The sequence below is a fragment of the Tiliqua scincoides genome, chromosome 3 (genome assembly GCF_035046505.1).
Source record: "Tiliqua scincoides isolate rTilSci1 chromosome 3, rTilSci1.hap2, whole genome shotgun sequence".
In the NCBI taxonomy this organism is placed as follows: domain Eukaryota; kingdom Metazoa; phylum Chordata; class Lepidosauria; order Squamata; family Scincidae; genus Tiliqua; species Tiliqua scincoides.
In genome coordinates this window covers 70,315,159-70,337,657 of record NC_089823.1, presented here as the reverse complement: position 1 = coordinate 70,337,657, position 22,499 = coordinate 70,315,159, and the positions used below count along the sequence as shown (strand labels likewise).

Genomic DNA, 22,499 nt, shown 5'->3' with positions numbered 1-22,499 from the left:
TTTAGCGAGGTTGTTCCAAGGATGAAGATGACTGTTCCTTATTTCCTGAGGAACAGGAACCTTGAGAGCACTGAGTTGCAGGGACTGCTGCAGCATCAAGGGAGTCACCCACAGGAGCCTTCCTGAAAGGGATCTCACAAACAGAAAGAAGGCGAATGAAGCAAACCTGGACCTGCCATTCAGCAGTAGCCTTAATCACAAAGATCACAACCCGTTTTATCCAGGTATAGTTGGATAAAACTATATACTACACACTTGAGAGCCTTTTCCATAAATGGAAGACTAGACTGACCAGTAATTGTCTAGTGCAGTGGGAACAGTGCAGCACTCCATTAGAAGAAGGCAGGCTACCAGCTTTTTAAGGTAGGATGGAACCACACCTTCTCTAAGAGATACCTTAATCATCTCTCTGCCTATTCAGCTAACTGCACCCCAGGCAGCATTTATTAGCCAAGCTGGACAAGACTGTACCTTGTTGACCACACACACCAAAGAATCCTGTCCACATTCTCAGGTTGTACAAGATGAAATAACCGTTGAATACTTCCCTTCATCACCAGCTCCTTGCTTTAAAAGCGGAAAAGAGCAAAGCTATTTAAGGGTTTTCACACAACATCCATGCATGCAGAACTCAAGCACCTGCACGTGTTCTGTTGTTCCCCAGGAGCAACACAGTTATTGCCATGATATTATTATATTTATATCATACTTTCTGCTATGCTAGAACTACAGGTTTGTACATGGAGTTCCCAGACAGATTCCCATAGAGGCACTGGACAGACCCAAATCTGCTTAACTTCAGCAAGGCAGCTGTATCATATATGCCCACACCAGAACCTGAGATGTTTCCTATAGGGATCAGAGTAAGTGTATCTAGGCCCTCATCATTGGCATCCTTCAGTCTCGAAGACTATGGTATCGCACTCTGAATGGTATCTCTGGAACAGAATGTCCTCTCCAGAGCGCCAAGCCTGGGTAAAGTAGATATGGAGGAAAGGCTGTTTCCCATGCAGGAAATCCCCCCTCTCCACGTCGCTGAAATGGTCCAATGGAAAGGCAAAGGCCAATACGGTTGGTTCCAACGTGACTGTGTTCAGCCATGAACTGCCTCAGGGACTCCGGCTCCAGATTTTGCCTTGAGGTTGACTCCTGAAGCGTTTTCCATAACTGGATGTACCCACAAGGCAGTGGAGGTTTGGGATCAGGGTTTTCCTTCTCTCAGATGAGCTGCCTTCCCAGGCTAACCAGTCCCATCTACCCGGTGGCTGTTTAGTCGCCTCTTACGACAAGTACAGCCAAATTGATCTAGGCCCTACACCAAACAAAATTAGGAGACCAACATACCCCTCAATGCTTTTGGATCATAAACATGATTCACTCCATTAGGATTGCTAATCAGGGACATTGTACATATATCACTGCAGCCACATATCTTTTCAATTTAATGGGGCTTGGACAGAAACAACACTCAGTATCTTGCATTGTAAGAAAGTGCCACTTGTTGAATGCTCTCACATTGAATCCCAGTGATCATCATGACTGGATGAATTTAAATGCGTCATCCAGCATCTTTCTCCATTTCTCTGCCAAGGATAGTTCAGCTAGAATTCCACAGTTCTTGTGCGACTGATATAATTTCACTGTAAGCCTGCCAACTGAGCTGACACAGCAGAGGCAGTAAATCAGTAACTTCTACCAGTTCCACATCATCAACATTATAAATGCCTCCTGTAGGCAGCATTGCCAAGCACCCTTGCTGTTTGCAGAAACATTTCTTTAATGTTGTTGTTAGGAATCATTTACAGAAAGTCTGAGAGGAGGAAAGTAGGAAGCAACAAAAAGGAATTTATTCATTTATTTAATCACCAATAGTGAAGTAGTATAAAGGAAATCACAAGTGCCATCCATTCATTTGTTAATGCACCACAGTGAAATTACTGTTTTTCAGCCCCTTATAAGGACTTGCATTAGCTATAGCAGTACCAAAAGTGGTTTGCAGCAGTATACTATTCTTGGCCCAATTGCCATTACACCTGTATTATGATATAAACAGTATCATGCTAATATTATGAATGTTGCAGGTAGCTTTGATGCTGGGTCATCACCACCTGTGCAAAAGAATATAGGAAAGCTAGTTAAATCCTTACCACATTCTCTCAGATGGATTGCAAAAAAATTTCAGTCACAGTAGAATAATGAGTACAGAATTTATTATTTGTAATTCAATGTACTTGTCTACAAAATATTTGGTTTATTTCCACAACAAAAGATACATTTTGCATAAAAGTAAAGATAGGAGAGTTTTATTTGGCTCTTAAAATGAGAGGGGCGCCTTTGATTGTGGAGGACACGCCCGTGGATAACAGCTTCATGTTTTCATGCACAAAATTGCGCTGTTGCACTGTGGCTGATCTCACATACGTGTTTCTGCAGTCAACTTTTGCTGATGAAGTAGGTGGGATGGTCTCTGGGGGTAGGCCATTGATCTCATACATCCATTGCATTGCTGCTGTCTGAAAACACAGAGGAGAAATTTCAGAAGAAGATAAGTTCATGGCCTATTAGTGCAAAGCACCCAACAGTGAGCTGTCACAATATGTGTAATAAGAAGGTCATTTGTTGTTCCCTATGCAGGGGGTGCCTCAGAAAGCCACATTACTGGAACTGCACCATGGAGGGGGGAAAAAACAACTACCATGCATAATAAGCAAGGCAGAACATTTCATTTTATGAAGAGCAGCATGTTTAAAAATATGTATACTGTCTCGCGCCCTAGGTTATCTCAACTCTTGTTAATGTGCAACAGTTTGGAAGCAGTTTTGAGGAAATGATTTCACAGCAGGAAGTAAACAAAAATAACAAATGGGCTGCTGGTTTTATTTGTACCCTAGGGATTAATGGAAGTGCTTGAAATAAACTGCCTCAACTTTTAGCATCTTAGTTTGGATCAAGTGAGTCATCTCATAATATGGGTAGAAAAAGCAGCTCTGTAGGAGTGGAACTTCATACTGTAAATGCAATACCTGGACTGAGCGTGACACATGGATACATCTGATACTTGTTGGCAAGAGATCTTGTTGCTGGCAGAAAAACAGCAGATCGCATGTTACTGGCATCACACAGCTCTTCAGAGGTCTGTGTGCCCAATATGTTGCACAATACTCCCATACTAATCTTCATTGTTCTATCCAAATGCTGCAGGGCCAGCTGAAGCCACTGAGCTGCCTGAGGCGGTTCAATAGTGCCACCCTCCCCCCTGTGACCACTGCCACACCTCCCCAAACCCACACACCCCTCGTTAAACAAGGCAAGAAATGTGGAGAACGTTGGGAGCACTCTCAGCATGTTCTGCTCTCCCAGCTTGGTTTAAAGGGCTCACACAGAGGACGGAACAAGATGAGGGGGCTGGATTGCTGCATTCCAGTCCTCAGAGCTCAATGATCTAGCTCCCTGCTACATCACTTGCTCCTTCCCCTACGTGGGCCTTCTAAAACACGTGGGCCTTGTATGGAGTAAGGAGAGAGGCAAGGGAACCAACTCCAGTGGCAGTGGACTGGATGGAGGCAGTGGGAGTCTCTGTGCTGCTCTCCCCAATCTGTCACTCAATATGAATGTCACTGTTCATGTCATGGGTGGCTTGCCCATGATATGCTGGCATATGTTTCTGGACACAGAGTGGTTTTAAGTGTTCAAAATAAGTAAATGCACCAGTTATGCTTCTGCTCCTCCCACCTGTTTTGAGCATCAAAATCCACTCCCCAAAGAAGGCAGGACAGCAATGTGTGGATTGAGGCATTAAAGACCAACTATCAATTTGTTATACTCAGGACAAAAACAAACACCCTGTTGGAGAGTCATAATCTAAAACCCACAAGATTTTGCCTTGATTTTTGGCAATTTATTTCAGTTATGATACTGGATATCAAGCTTTTGGCAATAGCAAAAGGCCTGGACTGAAATGTTTTATAGTTAATCGACGTGATAGGCAAGCATACCCCATATTATTCAGTGCCTGTGGGCATGCCTTATGATGTGCGTTTTCCCTAAACTCCTTGCTCATGCTATACTGGGAAGAAAAATGCATTACATAATCTAACTGTGACAAATAAATGAATGGTAACCCAAACCCTGAATTCCCCCAACAGATCTATTCATACCTTCTCAGAACAACTTCTCAGGTAATTAGCAAAATCTGCAAATGTAATTGCAGAGGGGAGGAATATGGGGCACAAGAACTGTTGTGTATTTAGGACAAAACAGAGATTCCAACAAATTTTAAGTTCTTGGTTGGTTGAAATTTCTCTACCCCATTCCAGTCCCATGCTTCCATGGGACCTTAATGGCCTTGGCAGCTTTGGTACACACTCTACAGCCAGAGCATGACAGGGTAGTATTTCCCTGTTAATTCTCTTAGACCTTTGGCTTTTGACACAATAGCTGTTGACACCATCTCCCCAGATCAGAAGAAGCCCCTACCCATTTTGAACAGCGAGATCCTGAGTCACCAGGATGGGACATGGTGGCTGTCATGTGGACAGGACATTGGAGCTATCCCTCTATGACCATGGCAGTTCTGCCAAGGCTTCAACAGCAAGAGGGCTAAGGAGGATAAGGACTTTTACATCACTGTTCACCCAAAGCTTCAACAGCTGGTAATACCGCCTGCCCAATGTGGTCTACAAGCCTTAACGAATGTCATTTTTTAAAAGAGCACAGATGAAACTCTAACGAAAATGTTAGAATTCAGAAATTTTAGAATAGTTTTATTGTTGTCCAAGAGTAATTATTTACTATGCAAATAGCTTGGTGAATTTTTTTGTTGAAAGGTGGTACATACACTGAAACAGATCACATCATCCTGCTAGGCATTCACATGAGTAGACAAGTACAGAACTGTCTCCATTCTTTTATAATTAGTCACAGAAGATTGTGTTTATTGTTCTTCAAATGATTGGGTTTTATTTTGTGTGTTACTGTGTGATTTTATGCTGGTTAACATCTATATAGAGTTACTGGAAGATAATGTCCAGAGTTTTGGATTGTGCTATGGTTAATACACAGAAGACAGCCAGTTCTATTATTCATATACAAATGATTTAAGAGTTCATTAAAGTTTTGCATAGTACCCTTCTCCTCATAGCTAATTTAGCTGCTTCTAACTCAAGCAAAAGTGCATCATGTTAGCTTTAAATTTTAAAACTGAAGATTTGCTCTCGTCTCATAAATACAATAGGCCTTTTACTCGACCATCATCATTGTCACAGAATAGAATCTATGTACAGTAATCATAGCATGTTTTTACATGGTGCCAAATCAAGACAAATAGGTAGCAGGGAGATAAGCTTAATACTGGGAGAGCAACTATTCCTATTCATCCCAGCATCATGTTCATCTCAGTGGGTGAGCTGGTGTCTCCCCAGGTGTTTCTTTTTAGATTGCAAGTCCCTTTGAGACCAGGAACCATCTTCTCATTCCTTTTGCTCTGTAAACCAATATGATAACTTCTGTGTTGAAAAGCAATATACAAATATTCAGTAACAACAACACTGCTTTGAAATAGAATTGACTTCCAAACTAAAACAAGGGGCTTCTGTAATAATCTTTTTATGACCTGAAACTGAACACTAGAAGTGTCACCAACTTTTAAAACCAAAGAATCTCTGCAGGATGCTGGTCAAGAAAGGGAAGTCTATAAGGGAAGTTAATAAACAAATAAGATAAATTGAAATAATTTTGTATTAAGACTATGGGCAGCCCAATCCTAATGGGGCTGCCCATGTCATGGTATCATGGACCCGAAACGACTGCTGCTGAATCCTGCAAGGCCAGGCAGTTGGCTGGAGATCTCTTTGAGGTAAGAGAACATTTGTTCCCCAACCTCATGTCAAATCCAGACAGCCTCTGTGGGTTTACTTGGATCTGGTGCAAATCCAAGTAATCCTATGAAGGGCTTTCTGGCCTGTGAAAGGGGATAGGATCCCGTGGCAGTCTTTGTCACCGTCCATGCTCTCCTTCAGGGCATGAACCACCCTCATTCCTGCCCCACTCAGTTTCACACCCTCTCCATCGACATGTGTAGCACCCCTCCACGACAAAATCAAATTTAATTAAGTAAATAAATAAAAAGTGTGCCCCTTATTGGTTAGACACACAGTGCTGGGGTGAAGAGGGACTTTTATTCTCTCCCTGCTAAATATAAGAGGAGTACCACTTGAAAAAGTACCTTTTTACCAGTTAGCGGGAGTAGCTGTATTATGATACATGGAAATGAGAGTTGGCTCATATTAACACCTTATTGGTTCCATGCTGTATCATAACAACATCTCATTGGCTCTCAGAACAATCAGTCTCATAGGTCAGTTTGGAGTTACAGAAATCCACATTTTGTTCCTTAAGGCAGTTACATTTTCATTTTCTGGTTAACTGGTCATAACTTTTTATAGAATACAGATATTCTAATGTTGGGCACCCCTTGGAACATGGGGATGGGTGTTTGCCTGTATCCACAGTTTCCGGAACAGAACCCCCATAGATAATGGGGCACGTTTGTATTTCAAAAGTTTAAAAACTGTAAAACGTTGATAATATGGGAGGTGAATTTTCTACAGTGTGTTTGTGAACAAACTGTGAAAAAACAAATACTCCATCCTGAAAACTGAATTCACATTAACAGCCCAATCCTCACCAACTTTCCAGTGCCAATGCCGTTATGCAAACAGGGTGTACACTAGGTTCTGTGGTGGGGGAGCAATCATGGAGACCCGCTCAAGGGACTGTTTGTTCCCTTACTGCAGGGATTCACTGGCACTGGAAAATTGGTTAAGAATGGGCTGAAAGTATTACCGTATTTTTCGCTCCATAAGACGCACCTAGTTTTTAGAGGAGGAAAACTTACTTTTAAAGGAAGCCTGCCCTCCCCCGTGGCGCCTGTGCAAATGAGGACCTTGCCCCCGGTGTGGACCTAGTCCCCTTTGTTCTCCGCCTGCCCTCCCCCTGTGGTGCCTGTGCAAATGAGGACCTTGCCCCTGGTGTGGACCTTGCCCCCTTTGTTCTCCGTCTGCCCTCCCCCTGTGGCGCCTGTGCAAATGAGGACCTTGCCCCCGATGCAGACCCTGCCCCCAGTATTCACTCCATAAGACGCACACACTTTTCCCCCCACTTTTTTGGGGGGAAAAAGTGCGTCATATGGAGCGAAAAATACGGTATTCATATAAAATGTCTGAAACAACAAACCTATCCATTCAATCTGAACCAAAGACACTTGCTCCTGATAAACCATCCATTAGGACTAAACCGCACAATTAATCTCTGGTGAATAACATATTTAATTTGTTTTAAATTTATTTTTGCATATTTTTATTTTAAATGTTGTTAGCTGCCTTGGGTGCCCTTTGGAGAGAAAGGCAGGTTAAAAATCTAATAAATGAATAATAAAGAAAGATAAATAAAGTGCAGAGCAGGCATGATGCGAACCAGCCTGAGAACCTCATACCTAATTGCAACACCAGGAACAAGGAAAATGTTTTCTCTAGAATTGAGCAAATTGCCTTATTAACTTCCCGCCAAGTATTTGAAGTATTTCCTCATATATGTCATATTAAGTCTGAAGAAAGTTTTAACACCAGGGTCATAGTCAACCAAGAGTAGGATACTTCGGACATCTCAAGGTCAGAGAAAAATATCTGATCAACTGGAGCAACTACAATTTAACAGATATATAAATCTACTAAGAAATCATTCTAGCTCATAAAATCTTTTTTATCAGTCACAATATTCTTATCTTTGGAACTTGGATTTAAGTAACAGCTGGCAATCAACTGTTAATACCATCTGAACATAAACTGCAGCAACTTGCCCAGTTTGATATTCTGTCACACACAAACACATGCATGCGAATAAATGTCACTATATTTCTAAAGAAATATTTCATACATTTTACTTCCTTTTGGCTATGCTAGAATATATGTACGCACAATGCTTGTGTGTACAATCTGAAGGCTAGCTAATTTATTTTTTAAAAAAGCTATATCTGATATGTAATTATAACCTCTATTGCAATGGTCTCCAATCTCGGCCCGCAGGTCACATCCGGCCCTCCACACCATATTAAGATATATGATGCAGTCTTGGGCCAAAACGTTTGGTGACCCCTGCTCTACTGTTTTGATTTTATTGGATTTTTTTTGTCATAGATGCAATTTTCTATATTTTATTGCTCTGATTGTAGTTCACCTTGAGACTATGTTATCAAAGGGCAGACATGTAAAAACAGTAAGTCTCATTGGTGCCCCACTCAAACGGAGGACACCCAGGAACTCACCAGTACTCCTCTGTTGTCATACATTGCAGGGAAAGACCACTGGTGGTAGAAATCTGCCTTTCGGGAAAAACTTGTCCACAGTTACAGATATTATAATAATAATAACAACAACAACAACAAGGTATTTATATACTGCCTTTCTGGTTATCGGATTACTCCTCTGACTTTATTCAAGGCGGTTTACATAGGCAGGCGTTTCTAAATTCCTCAAGGCGATTTTTACAATCATAGAGGTTCTCTCTTTCAAGAACCAACAACATAAGAATATAAGAACATAAGAACAGCCCCACTGGATCAGGCCATAGGCCCATCTAGTCCAGCTTCCTGTATCTCACAGCGCCCCACCAAATGCCCCAGGGAGCACACCAGATAACAAGAGACCTCATCCTGGTGCTCTCCCCTACATCTGGCATTCTGACTTAACCCATTCCTAAAATCAGGAGGTTGCGCATACACATCATGGCTTGTACCCCATAATGGATTTTTCCTCCAGAAACTCGTCCAATCCCCTTTTAAAGGCGTCTAGGCTAGACGCCAGCACCACATCCTGTGGCAAGGAGTTCCACAGACCGACCACGCGCTGAGTAAAGAAATAGTATCTTTTGTCTATCCTAACCCGCCCAACACTCAATTTTAGTGGATGTCCCCTGGTTCTGGTATTATGTGAGAGTGTAAACAGCATCTCCCTATCCACTCTGTCCATCCCCTGCATAATTTTGTATGTCTCAATCACGTCCCCCCTCAAGCGTCTCTTTTCTAGGCTGAAGAGGCCCAAACGCCGTAGCCTTTCCTCATAAGGAAGGTGCCCCAGCACGTAATCATCTTAGTCGCTCTCTTTTGCACCTTTTCCATTTCCACTATGTCTTTTTTGAGATGCGGCGACCAGAACTGGACACAATACTCCAGGTGTGGCCTTACCATAGATTTGTACAACGGCATTATAATACTAACCGTTTTGTTCTCAATACCCTTCCTAATGATCCCAAGCATAGAATTGGCCTTCTTCACTGCCGCCGCACATTGGGTCGACACTTTCATCGACCTGTCCACCACCACCCCAAGATCTCTCTCCTGATCTGTCACAGACAGCTCAGAACCCATCAGCCTATATCTAAAGTTTTGATTTTTTGCCCCAATGTGCATGACTTTACACTTACTGACATTGAAGCGCATCTGCCATTTTGCTGCCCATTCTGCCAGTCTGGAGAGATCCTTCTGGAGCTCCTCACAATCACTTCTGGTCTTTACCACTCGGAAAAGTTTGGTGTCATCTGCAAACTTAGCCACTTCACTGCTCAACCCTGTCTCCAGGTCATTTATGAAGAGGTTGAAAAGCACCGGTCCCAGGACAGATCCTTGGGGCACACCGCTTTTCACCTCTCTCCATTGTGAAAATTGCCCATTGACACCCACTCTCTGCTTCCTGGCCTCCAACCAGTTCTCAATCCACGAGAGGACCTGTCCTCTAATTCCCTGACTGTGGAGTTTTTTCAGTAGCCTTTGGTGAGGGACCGTGTCAAACGCCTTCTGAAAGTCCAGATATATAATGTCCACGGGTTCTCCCACATCCACATGCCTGTTGACCTTTTCAAAGAATTCTATAAGGTTTGTGAGGCAAGACTTACCCTTACAGAAGCCATGCTGACTCTCCCTCAGCAAGGCCTGTTCGTCTATGTGTTTTGAGATCCTATCTTTGATGAGGCATTCCACCATCTTACCCGGTATAGATGTTAGGCTGACCGGCCTATAGTTTCCTGGGTCCCCCCTCTTTCCCTTTTTAAAAATAGGCGTGACATTTGCTATCCTCCAATCTTCTGGTACCGTGGCCGTTTTGAGGGACAAGTTGCATACCTTAGTCAAGAGATCTGCAACTTCATTCTTCAATTCCTTAATAACCCTTGGGTGTATGCCATCAGGGCCTGGTGACTTATTGATCTTTAATTTATCAATGAGGTCTGAAACATCTTCTCTTTTAACCTCTATCTGACTTAACTCCTCGGTCAGGAGGGGCCGTTCGGGCAGTGGTATCTGCCCGAGGTATTCTGCCGTGAAGACAGATGCAAAGAACTCATTTAATTTCTCTGCCATCTCTAAGTCTCCTTTTATCTCCCCTTTCCCTCCCTCACCATCCAGAGGGCCAACCGCTTCTCTGGCGGGTTTCCTGCTTCTAACATATTTGAAGAAGCTTTTATTATTCCCCTTAACATTGCTGGCCATGCGTTCCTCATAGTCTCGCTTGGCCTCCCCTATCACCTTCTTACATTTCTTTTGCCACAGTTTATGTTCCTTTTTATTCTCTTCATTAGGGCAAGACTTCCATTTACGGAAGGAAGCTTCCTTGCCCTTCACAGCCTCTCTAACTTGGCTGGTTAGCCATGCGGGCACTCTCCTGGATTTAGTGGAACCCTTCTTTCTTTGCGGTATACACCTCTGCTGGGCCTCTATTACTGTTGTTTTAAGCAGCCTCCATGCACTCTGGAGAGACTGGACTCTTTTTACCCTCCCTTTCAACCTCCTTCTAACCAGCCTCCTCATTTGAGGGAAGTCCGCCCGTCGGAAGTCAAGGGTTTTTGTTAGAGATTTGCCTGGTATTCTTCCCCCAACGTGCACGTCAAAACGGATCGCAGCATGATCACTGTTCCCCAATGGCTCAGTAATGTTTACATCTCTAACCAGGTCCTGCATACCGCACAATATTAAATCCAGAGTCACCTGTCCTCTGGTGGGCTCCGTGACTAGCTGATCTAAGCCACAGTCATTTAGCACGTCAAGAAATCCGGTTTCCTTATCGTGACCAGAACACAAATTGACCCAGTCAATATGAGGATAATTGAAGTCCCCCCTGATTACAACCCTGTCCTTCCTTGTCACCTCCCTGATCTGTTTCCTCATTTCAAGGTCCCCATCAGATTTCTGGTCTGGAGGACGATAGCACACCCCCAGTATTACATCGCTGCTCAAGCCTGGTAATTTAACCCACAACAACATTTCAGAATGGATCTTCCTGGTTTGGTCTCACTTCTGGCCTCCAGTTTTCCCATGCAGGCTGACAAGCAGCTCCATTTCTCACATGGAGGGCAGCCAAGACACTTCTTGCTCACACCAAGAGCAGGTGGAATCACTCAGCTCGGCTTGTCAGCTGCTTCAAAGTCTCGCCATTCTTAGCCGTTCAGGGAGCTGCCTGTGTCCTCAAACTGGCGACCTTCTGATGTTATCTTCAGGCTAATGGAGGCTCTACCCTCTAGACCAGACCTCCTGCCCATATTCAGAATGAGGAAATTCCAATAAACTTCCAAATCACCCCGGAATGCTGCCCCCCACCCTGACTAACCTCTCCACTGCCTGGAGCTCATTGCCTCTGAAGCAGTGCCAGTGCTGATCCAGTACTAAGTGTCGCAAGCGTACCTTATAGCACATTTGTGATACTCAGCACCAGCACAGGGCTATCGCGTTGAGTTTGGGATTGGGGTCTCTCAACAGGGCATCTAATCCACATTTGCAAATTAAATGGTGATTTTAACCTCCTCAGCAAATGAGAGAAAGATGACTATAGAAACCTTCCTTCCTCAAAATTCACTACTTTCCATTCCACTTTGTTACACAACTGTAGATAGAAACGATAAAATAAGGAGTCTAAAAGCATGCTGTTTTCACTGCTACTATACAGTCTAATTATAATGGCTCATTCAAGCACAAATACAAAATGGAGGTCTTGCTTGTTAAAGAATCTGATGTTCATAAAAATATTAATGAGTCAGCCTTTCATGTTTATGAATAAGGGCAATTTACAAGAAAGCAAATAAATGTGGACCAATGAATGCTTTTTTATCATAGACACATGGGTTGAGCTTATTTTATACTTTAAGAAGAAAAGAAATTAATTTTAAGGTCTGCAATATACTTACATTGTGACAGTACCTGAGGAGACATTAGGACAGATAAAACATGTTTATAATCTCACTCTGATCTTATTAATATTATTATGTAGACTTAGAAACCTAGAGATTATCTTCACTAGGACCTGTGCAGTGCAGTTCAAACATTATTAAAAATAACTCAAAGATAGGCGATAAAAACATGAGTCACCCCAAGCTTAGATGGGGATAAAGGGTGGTTTACTACAATACACGTTTACGAGAAGTGCTTTTTAAAACACATGTAACATGTGCACACAAGGAGAAAGCAGTTAAGCTTCCCAGAGGAACCCAGAAGTAAGGGAAGGTTTGGGGATACAAGAAAGAAAGAAGCAAGGGGAGAAAGTTAGGGAGATTAGTAGGAATGCAAGGAAAAAGGTTCAGGTGGTTCACAATATGGCAAAAGACTGTGGCTATGAATGGCTCTGTATAGCTTGAATCAAGGAGAAGAGGGGTCTAAAAACTGGCACTGAGAGCACCCACTTGCAGTGGGGGAGCTAATCTTTCCACTGAACAAACTCTCTTGACAAAATGCCGAGGCTTCTGAAGGACTTGAGGGGTCAAATGTTCTCAGGCCTCCAACAAAAAGGAAAAAAGTAGAAAAAGGTTTCACTAACACACTCCCTACACAGCACCCACCAACAAAGGAGGAAGGTAGCATACACTAAGCATGCAGTCAGCACGACTTCTCACGAGATAAAGACAATGAAAATAATGGAGAATTGTAGATCTTTGGCACGGAGACTATGCCACAGACCAAGATCAAGCGTGTGGTCGGTCTGTGGAACTCCTTGCCACAGGATGTGGTGATGGCGTCTAGCCTGGACGCCTTTAAAAGGGGATTGGACAAGTTTCTGGAGGAAAAATCCATTACGGATTACAAGCCGTATGTGTATGTGCAGCCTCCTGATTTTAGAAATGGGCTATGTCAGAATGCCAGATGCAAGGAAGGGCACCAGGATGAGGTCTCTTGTTATCTGGTGTGCTCCCTGGGGCATTTGGTGGGCCGCTGTGAGATACAGGAAGCTGGACTAGATGGGCCTATGGCCTGATCCAGTGGGGCTGTTCTTATGTTATGTTCTTATGTTATGTTATGTTAAGATTACCTATCCTGTTTCTGTATGGCTTTCGAGCATTAAGATGCAGGGATTGCAGCAGCAAAAGGTCAATTGAGTGAGCCTTCCTAAGTAAAGAGGGGTCTTAAAGAAGGAATGAAGCCCACAGAGGTGATAGCCTTGAAGGGAGCAGGGACAAGGAGCCAAGCTGATTTTCTTCTGAGAGGAAAAAGAAGGAAGGGGTGATTGGAGAGAGAAACTACCCAAGAAGGATGGCTGACAAGCCGTCAGTATCAGTACTGCTCAGGGAGACAGAGTAGGAAAAGAGAGGGATTGCAGGATGTTGGCTGGCACAGTGGTTCTTGGGTAAAGGTTGGAATGGGAGGGGACGGCTTAATGTAGCAGGTTAACAATCCACAACGGACCAACAGCTCATCAAAAACCTTGGTTTTACAAGGATCAGGTTATTTAGAGCCATGCATCAAATTATCTCTTTTGACTTCTTATATCAGTAAATAATTTCTGAAGATTTCTAATTCAGCACGTTCACTTTGTATATTCATAATTTGTATAACCTTTTGATTTCAGATGTCTTGCATTGTTGTTGTCCGCTTATCTTTAACAGCATTCAGTGACCACTCGGGAGCCAAATAAAGGTAAGAAATCTTGTCCCCAAGAGATTTCACTGAAGATAGTTTTAATGTACGAGTAAAAACCAGTCAATCTCTCTTCATGAACAGTAAACATTAAGATGCTTGACATGACTCTCAGTATTTCTCTTTTCATGGTTTTTATATGAACTTTTTGTTTAATGATATTTGGTTGATGAGCATGCGACTTGCAAATATGTTGATCCTTTGTCAGCTTCAACAAGCATAATCAGCAAAAGTGAACAACAATTTTGAACACAGACATTTAACCTTTTTGGATGTTTCATTCATATTAATGGCATTGCTTGTTTTAAAACTGCAGATGGCATCTCTCTAGCCTTCTTTTATTACTGGAATTTCTGATTCTTCCCCTGAAGTTATTTACTTTCCTCAATAAGGATTTCATATAGTTAAAACATTCCTTGTATGATAAGAAATGCTTAATAACAAGTTAATAACACAGCTTGAAAGCATAGCTTGAGGCATTTTTATCCAGGAGGGAGTCTCATGGCAGAAAAGTATAAAGGAAAAAAAAGTACATTTTAAGAAATAGGGCAATGCTGAGGCAGCATAAATTATTGAAACGAAAAATTGTAGACCAGGTCAGGTACGATCTCATTTGGTTATTTTCTGTAAAATATGTAATAGCCTTTAACCTCATCTCTGCTTCTTACCCTTCTGAATCTTTTACGTTGAGTGCTATGAAGCAATTCTTTTTCAGAATTGCTCATTGTTTTTGTTCTGTTCCTGTCTTCTGCTTTTCCCAGAAATATTTAGTCCCTGCAATGGCCTGAGAAAGAGAACATAAGAGTTTCTAGTTCCTAGACTTTCACTATTCCCTAAAATAGGTAGTGAATTCATAGTAGTGAAGGCACCAAATTGTGCAGTTCACAGATCCATTCACTGAGTTTATGGGTGCCTAGATTTTTAGACATGTTTTGGAGCTTGGATGAAATCTCTGGATTCCGATATGATCTGAAAAGTGCAAAACCAGCCCAGGCACCCCAAGGCCAACTCATCTCATGTGCTAACGACCCAACCAGTGAGGTGCTTCCTAAGCTAGACATCTTGAGCACTGCAATCCTTATGATGCACCACAAGTGTACACTACACAGGAAAAGCAAAGATCTTCTCATACTGAGAGCCAGTGGTGTCACTAGGGTTTGCATCAACCAGTCCGGGAGGCCAGTGTGTCACCCCCATGATGGACCTCCTCCCATGAAGTGAGCGGAGCAATGACCCAAGTGGTGGGCATTATGAGGTACCATTGCCCCACCCCACTGCTTTTCTGGCTATACCTTTTGATAGAACACAGATATTTCAACATGATTTTTTTTCATTGCATTTCGCTGTAAATTACACATCAAATGTTATATAGCATGATGGTATTATTCCTACAAATCACGATTTTAGTGATTTTTGACATTAGTGGTGTCACACACCCCCCGCCAGGTATCACCTTACTAACATGTTATTGGTTCCATACTGTGTCATAATAACATCTCATTGGCTCTTCAAACAATCAGTCTCATGGTCCATTGTGAATTAAGGAAATGTACTTTTTTGTTACATAAGACAGTTGCATTATTGTTTTCTGTTTTTTGGCCATAACTTTTGATACAGTGGAGATATTTCACTCTGATTTTTCCATGGCATTCTGCTGTACTATCATGCATTCATGATGAAATTATTCCTACAACCTGCAATTTTAGCGATTCTGGTCACTAGTCACATCACCTGCCCTGTGCATGTCACTTGGTGCGGCCCACAGCTCCTACACCCCCTAGCGACACCATTGCTCAGAGCCCTTCTTGGACAAATTGGGCACTCCTTGCTCTTTAGAGAGAGAGTTGGATGCAAGACCTATAAGCTGAGCACCTATTGATGTAATCTGGGAGAACCGAATATGAACAACATGTATGATAGCCAGGTAAAAGAGAACAAAACACTGACCTACTTTTTAGAACGAGAATCTGTCAGGACCCACCAGAAGGGATATCATGACCAGAAGTGACATCATCAAGCAGGAACATTTTTAACAATCCTAGGCTGTAATCCTACCCATACTTAGCCAGGACTAAGTTCCATTGACTATCATTGTTAAAAGCATATACATAGTAGCCTGTTCAAAGTACAGATCTGTAACATTTCTTCAAAAGCAGTCACATACCATGGGAGCATTAACTCTAATATATTAAAAATAAAATATTGAAATGAATGGGGACCCACCTGAAATTGGCTCGTGACACACCTAGTGGGTCCCGACCCACAGTTTGAGAAACACTCCTTTACAGAGTTACAATGTGCCAAAATGTTATAATATACTGTGCCTATTTGAGGGGAGCTACCTGGGCAAGGATGCAGGCTGAAAACACATTTTTGGTCTGAGTCAAACATTTCAGGGTGAAAGCACCTATTTACATGCATGAGATACCAGCTTTCCGACCCAACCCAGACCTGTGGGCACTGGCTTACCACCGGCGCGCATTATCGCAAACATGCCATAAAGGTCTCGTTTGCAAGCCTTATTGCAGGCTGAGCACTGGAGCTAGTCCAGCACAAGCCCTCACTGGGCCTGCTCCAGCATTGGGACTATGGTCTACCAACTGGCACTCTATGCAAGCGTTGGGTGACGGAAAGGTAAGAAGGGGTGGGGGGAGGCAGGGAGAGTGTGCTCCAGAGTGGGCAGAGGGCAGGGGGAGTGGGGCAGGAGGTAGGAGGACTGGTGGAGCTCAGCTCTGCGGATCCAGAGCCCCATGTCAGGCTGCATGGGCTGACATGGGACTCCTTGATTCTGTGCCTGCTAAAGAGCCCCATTGCAGGGCTATTTTCCTTACCTTGAATGTCCTCTTCCCCTAAGGAGCCACCGGTGGCTGCCTGGCATGCTTAGGATGCCACTGCAGCCATTTTGGCACCGCGACAGCTCAGGATTGGGCTATGAGTCTCCAGCATCTCAACTTAATAGTTAACAGTTAAAATGGTCAGGTAGCAAAGACCTGTGCCTGAGAACCTGGGGAACTGATACCAGTCAAAAGAGACCATCGGAAGTAAAATGGTCTGACTCAGTATGCAAGAACTTCATCAGTCAATATCCCTGATGATTATCACCACCACTGAAAAAGTTTGAATTAGCTTTGGCCTAAGCAAACTGAGAAAAAGAAAACCTACTAGGCTTATAAACTAGAGGAAAAATAAAAACTTTCTAAAGAAATCTTTGAAAAACTGTTTTCCAAGATACTTCTGAGTACCTTTTCATTCTTCAAATAATGCAACGAACAAACAAAATACATAAATAGTTTCTATTTCTTGCCCACATTCATGCACTGATTTGAAATGACATTTGTTTTCTGATGCACCAGGGCATAAACTTAAATTTCTTTAAGGAGAGCAAGACAAGCTGGTGAAACCAAAAACAAGTTTTTTTTGTTTTTTTAATGCCAATTGCTTTCTTAGAGCAAGGTGAGGCAGTTTCACTATTGCTATTTCTCTAGGAAGAAAAAGGGTCTTTTTAAAGCATTTCATTAAGGAAAGAAAATCCTTACCATGAGCTTTGTAAAGCTAAATCCCTCATAAAACAAAGCCCCCTATCAAGAATTCCACTGTTCCCTGAATTCCACTGCTCACCTGAATTACTAGCGTTGCTCTATGTTTCTTGCTGTACATACTGGGCTTGAATCCAATAGTGAGGCGAGTTCCTGCTGTGTCAAGTGGAAGAAGTTCTCCAGCTTGAGGCCATACAGCAAATTCTGGATCACTGCCTGGTAGGAAGTATGCTGTGTAAGGCTCGGGGTACCTAGTGAATGGCACAGAAAATTAGATCATGCAACTTTTATCACAGTGCAACGGGTACCCTAAATTATTGGCATCCAGCTACATGAGATCCGCAGTTAAATATTAATGCTGCCATTTTGTGGTGCAGCCTGTTCTTCACTACAGCTAGTTGGTTTTCTATCCTAAGGGCTTTCTGAAACACTTGTAGAACACTAACAGGAATGGGAATGGAGGATGAGAAACAGGAGGAATAAAATCCTTAGATGCAAGTCTTCTTTCTCCTCCTGATTGCTGGCACCCCAGCAACTACAGATCGTCCCCTTGCTTGGACAGCAGGAGACAGGTGTCTTCCATTAAATCTACCAGAATTCCTTCATCCTCAGGAAATCCATGTTGGAGATTTCCCAAGCGAGTGAAGATGGCAGGAAAACACATATGCAAATTATCATAGGAACACCAAGAAGTTAAACACCTTCAAAATCTAAAGACTGATTTTTTTCAGACAAATGTTGATCTACGAAGTTCTACTCAATCCTATAAAACCTTTCACGTTAATTTAGGTGGTTTTTTATTATTTTAAATGGATTTGGTCAATATTTAAAGCAGTTCATGGTTATTACAATCAAACTATTCTTAGCATGAAAGTAACTATAGGATCATAAAGTATTTCTTTTTCAAAACTTTACCAAAAATTATTTTAGGCCTTCTAAATTTCTTGTGCACTGTTGAAAATGTATTAGATTACAGGCAGTTCAAATTACATTAGTCTTTCTGGAACATGTCAGCAAGGGTAACTGAGCTAATTTGAGAATCTAATATTGATTACTTCTCTATAGCACAAAGTTTTCTACATGCAATGCAGCATCTAGAAAATTTTATTTCAAAATGTAGTTTGCAGTGAAAGTGATGCAGCACAATCCTAGGTGTGTCTACTCAGAAGTAAATCCCATTGTGTTCAGTGGGGCTTATTCTCAGGAAAGCAAGTATAGGATTGCAGCCACAGTCTTTTGGATCCAGATGAAATTTTAGTAATGGAAAAATTACATAGATTATACATGTAAAAAAAACCATTTAATTTCTTAGAGAACTAATACATTAGCAATTCTGTCACAGCCTTCTAAAATAACTATTGTGCTACTGGAAGCAGAAATTATCAGACACTCCCAGTGGGAACTTTTTAAAAAACCATAGTCTGCTATTGTACGAAATGCACATTTCATGGAGGTCTTGTTACCATCAGATAATTTACAGTGGTAAAGTTTTATATGACAAGCACAAGGTAGTTGATAGACACTTTAAAAAAAATGATGACATAACTACAGGAATATAAAGGGCCCGTCATTTATCATCATTGATTATATTATGTACCTGTCCAAGAGAAACTTGGGTTTAATCAATCACTCAGGGGCATGAAGTTTAGACACCAGAAGAGTTTTCAGCTCTACAGATGACCCTGCTACACCTTAGGAGAAAGCTCTAAAATGTTGAGTGACACAAAGATTTGTTACAGTGCTAAGTATCTCAGTCAGGGTTAGCTATAAAATATATTACTCTGGTGCATCCGTATCAACATTTTTCATACTTTTGGAGAAAAAAAATAATTTAAATATTGTTCAGGATCAAGGAAATCTAGCAGCAATGTTTCTAGGTGAATGATTTTTTTTCTCTCATGCCAACTCCATTATCAATCACTGATAATAATCCAAACCTATATTTCAGAAATGCAGTTCTAAGCAGTATAGGATATGGCTTATGCTCTTGGATGCCAGTGCAATTACAGCTGCACCAGCTGAGACAAAACCCTGCCAGTACAGCCCCAGTTCCACTGGTGGATGCACCACAGACACTGGCACAACACTGTGCTGATGTACTTTCAATGCTGGAGCAACTGCTGCTGGTGTAAACCCCAAAATGGCTGGAGATGCGGATGGGATGGGGAAAAGTAGACTTATATCATATTGTAAACTTTCTCCAGATGATGGACATGAGGAGCTGGCGTATGAACTCAAAAACCTGTAGAAAACCATGAGGAGGGAAAACAAACACAAGAAAATCTCAACTTCCATCACCCCCTCCATCCTACCCACTTTCCTACAGCAGAGCATAGGATGCAGAATATACTCTGCAGGCAACCACTGCACACCAAGCGCAGTATTCAAGCCCCTACCAAGAAAACCAGAGCTCAGATTACAGGGCGCACAGCATGGGGCTATATTCATCTGGACTCATGTCACACACACGCAGACCATGCACGTAGGAGCTCTGGTGATGGAAACTGTGGGAGAAAGTGCCCACAAAACTGCTGTCCTCACAATATGTATGGCAAGATATTTTGTTAACACTCATCTTCTCAGAACTCTTACTGCATATACTCTACCCTAGAAGGACTCTACAAATAAACCTGACCACAGTGGTTCATGCACCAGTGACAACAAGACTTGTAGCCCAATCCTGTGGTCGGCGGCACAGCTCTGTGCTGCTGACCACAGTTGCAAATGTGCTGTAAGGCATGTTTGCCGAGCTCCCTGCCGGACTCCCGCCAGTGCTAGCCAAGCGCCGGCCGGTGCTGGGCGGTGGCCCAGGTTCTGCAGCCCAGTGGTCTCCTGGACTGCCGGGCTGCGGAACTGGAGGTGGGGGTGTGGACAGGGCATGGGGGAGGTGTTCCGGGGAAGGAGGGAGGCTGGCAGGGGCGGGGAGGAGGTGTACCAAGGGGCGGAAGGAGGATCCGCGGAGCTGAGCTCCGCAGGATCCAGGGCACTCGTGGAGGGCTGCGCGCCCTACACGAGCACCTTTACTTGTGTAAAGTGAGTAGCCCCATTGCGGGGCTGCTTACCATACTCGGGGGGGAAGGGGACAAGTGTTCCCTTCTCCCGAGGAGCTTCCTGCAATAGCGCAGGAAGCGCAGGATTCGGCGGCAGCTCTTTTTGGTGCCGCCAAGCCTGGGCGCTCTGGGCAGCTCAGGATTGGACTGCCCATCACTGTAATGGGCTCTCTATTGGGTTGCCCTTGAAGACCATTTGGGAACTACAATCACTGCAGAACCCAGGAGCATGTGTGCTCATGGGGGATTGACAGCTTGCCTCTGTCAGACTGCTGCTCCTTTGACTTCACTGGCTGCCAGTTTGTTTCTGGGTGTGATTTAAGGTGCTGGTCTTAAAGCCTTTAATGGCATGGGGTCAGGGTATTTTAAGAACTGCTTCTTCCCATACAAGATGGTCCATCCACTGACATTTTTGGGGAAGCCGTCTGATTTATACCGTCATTTTCCAAGGTTCAGTAGGTAGCAACAAGGGGAAGCAGTACCACAGTTATGGAACTCTCCCAGCTGAATTAAGAACCCTTAAGGCTTAAGATGTTTTTGTTCCATACTGCTCTTGCTTTTTTATTTATGCTTCTCTGTTTTCTGTTTGTGTCATTCTTTGTTAATTTTCTATTTTATCGATCTTATTGGATTTTTGTATTGCTGTTAATGGCATTAAACCTTTTGTTGTAAAAGGGAAAGACAGTATATAAACACTTTAAAAATAAATATACCACATGCCTGTCCCCTCTCTAGGGAGAAGTCTTCCTTCCCTTGGTCTGCTGCAGTCAAAAAGGTGTTTCCTGGAAGTGTGTCTTTGTGTGAGAAACATAAGGCAACTTGAACTCTGGGAGTATTGGCAACTCAGTGTTGCCACCTTGCTGTCTGTGCCACTGTAGCTCCTGCAGTGTGAGGCGACATGTATATGTATGATGTCATGGTGGTGACTACTGCTGAGTTACTCATTCTAGGGGGCATTGGTCTGGTGGTGGCCACTCAGTGGACCTGCTTGGTTTACCCAGGCAGTGCTTCCCTGGCTGTTGGTGCTGGGAGTGGTATGCTTGTAGTGACTGGCTCTTTGCACATCCATCTGATGAAGGGTTGTCATCAGATTGTTTTGCCATGATTCATGGGTGGTGCTGGCATTTCTGTGGGAGGCCTGTGCCACCATGGAGGCCTTCAGGCTCTTATTTCTTCCTCCCCCTTTGTGCTGGATAGGATATGACAGACATTGCTCAGATATTGTGCTGAATTAGCAAGCACTATTTGGGTACAGAATTGCACTGTAAGTTTTTCAAATACCTAACATCACTTAGGGCGCAATTCTAACCTCTTATGTCAGTGCTTTCCAGTGTGGTGTTTTAGTGCTTATGCAAAAGAGCACTGCAGCTTTGGTAACATGGCAAGGCAGGCAAACCTCCCCCCATTACAGCACGCCAAGGGGTGCTAAGTTCCTGAGGCCGCAGTGTGAAAATAGCTGATACGGCACTTGGAAAAAGGCACCCATTGTTCTTAGCCCCTGTATGTGATTCCAATGTGGCACAATCTAGGAACTGGATGTAACTTATTAATGTTGCAAAAGTACAATAAAAGAGCAGTTCAGAGGCTTGTAAAAACGGTCTCTCTCTCTGCACTCTCAACCCTCAATCTGCCTGCTGTCTCTTGATTTCTGTCTGACTTTTCACTGCTTCTGCTCTTGCACCTATATCCAGCAACCTGTCCCCTGGGTTTTGGTTGCTCCCCAAAAGTCACTGCTACATTCCAGCACTTACATAAGTGCAATGACGCTCTGAGGCAAGGAACAAACATTTCCTTACTTTGAGGAAGCCTCTGTGAGTGACACCCAACTGCAGGATGCAGCACATGTCCCATTGGCACCGCTATGCCAGTGCTGGAAAGTACTGACATAAGGGGTTAGGATTGTGCCCTTAAAGGTCAATAAACTGTTGGATGACTCTGTTTTAAAGAATTCCTCTCAGTTGTAACCCC

General features: G+C 43.1%; 1 protein-coding gene across 1 annotated transcript in view; it reads right to left on the bottom strand.

The window, feature by feature from the left end:
- Nucleotides 1-2,303: 2,303 nt before the first annotated feature.
- CFAP47 (cilia and flagella associated protein 47) overlaps nt 2,304-22,499 on the bottom strand; it is a 318,053-nt gene continuing 297,857 nt past the window's right edge. The window contains exons 63-64 of the mRNA XM_066621307.1: nt 17,564-17,732; nt 2,304-2,513 (exon numbers count right to left, since the gene is read on the bottom strand). Of these exons, the coding sequence (XP_066477404.1) occupies nt 2,304-2,513; nt 17,564-17,732 (379 nt within the window). The remainder of the gene's footprint in view (nt 2,514-17,563; nt 17,733-22,499) is intronic.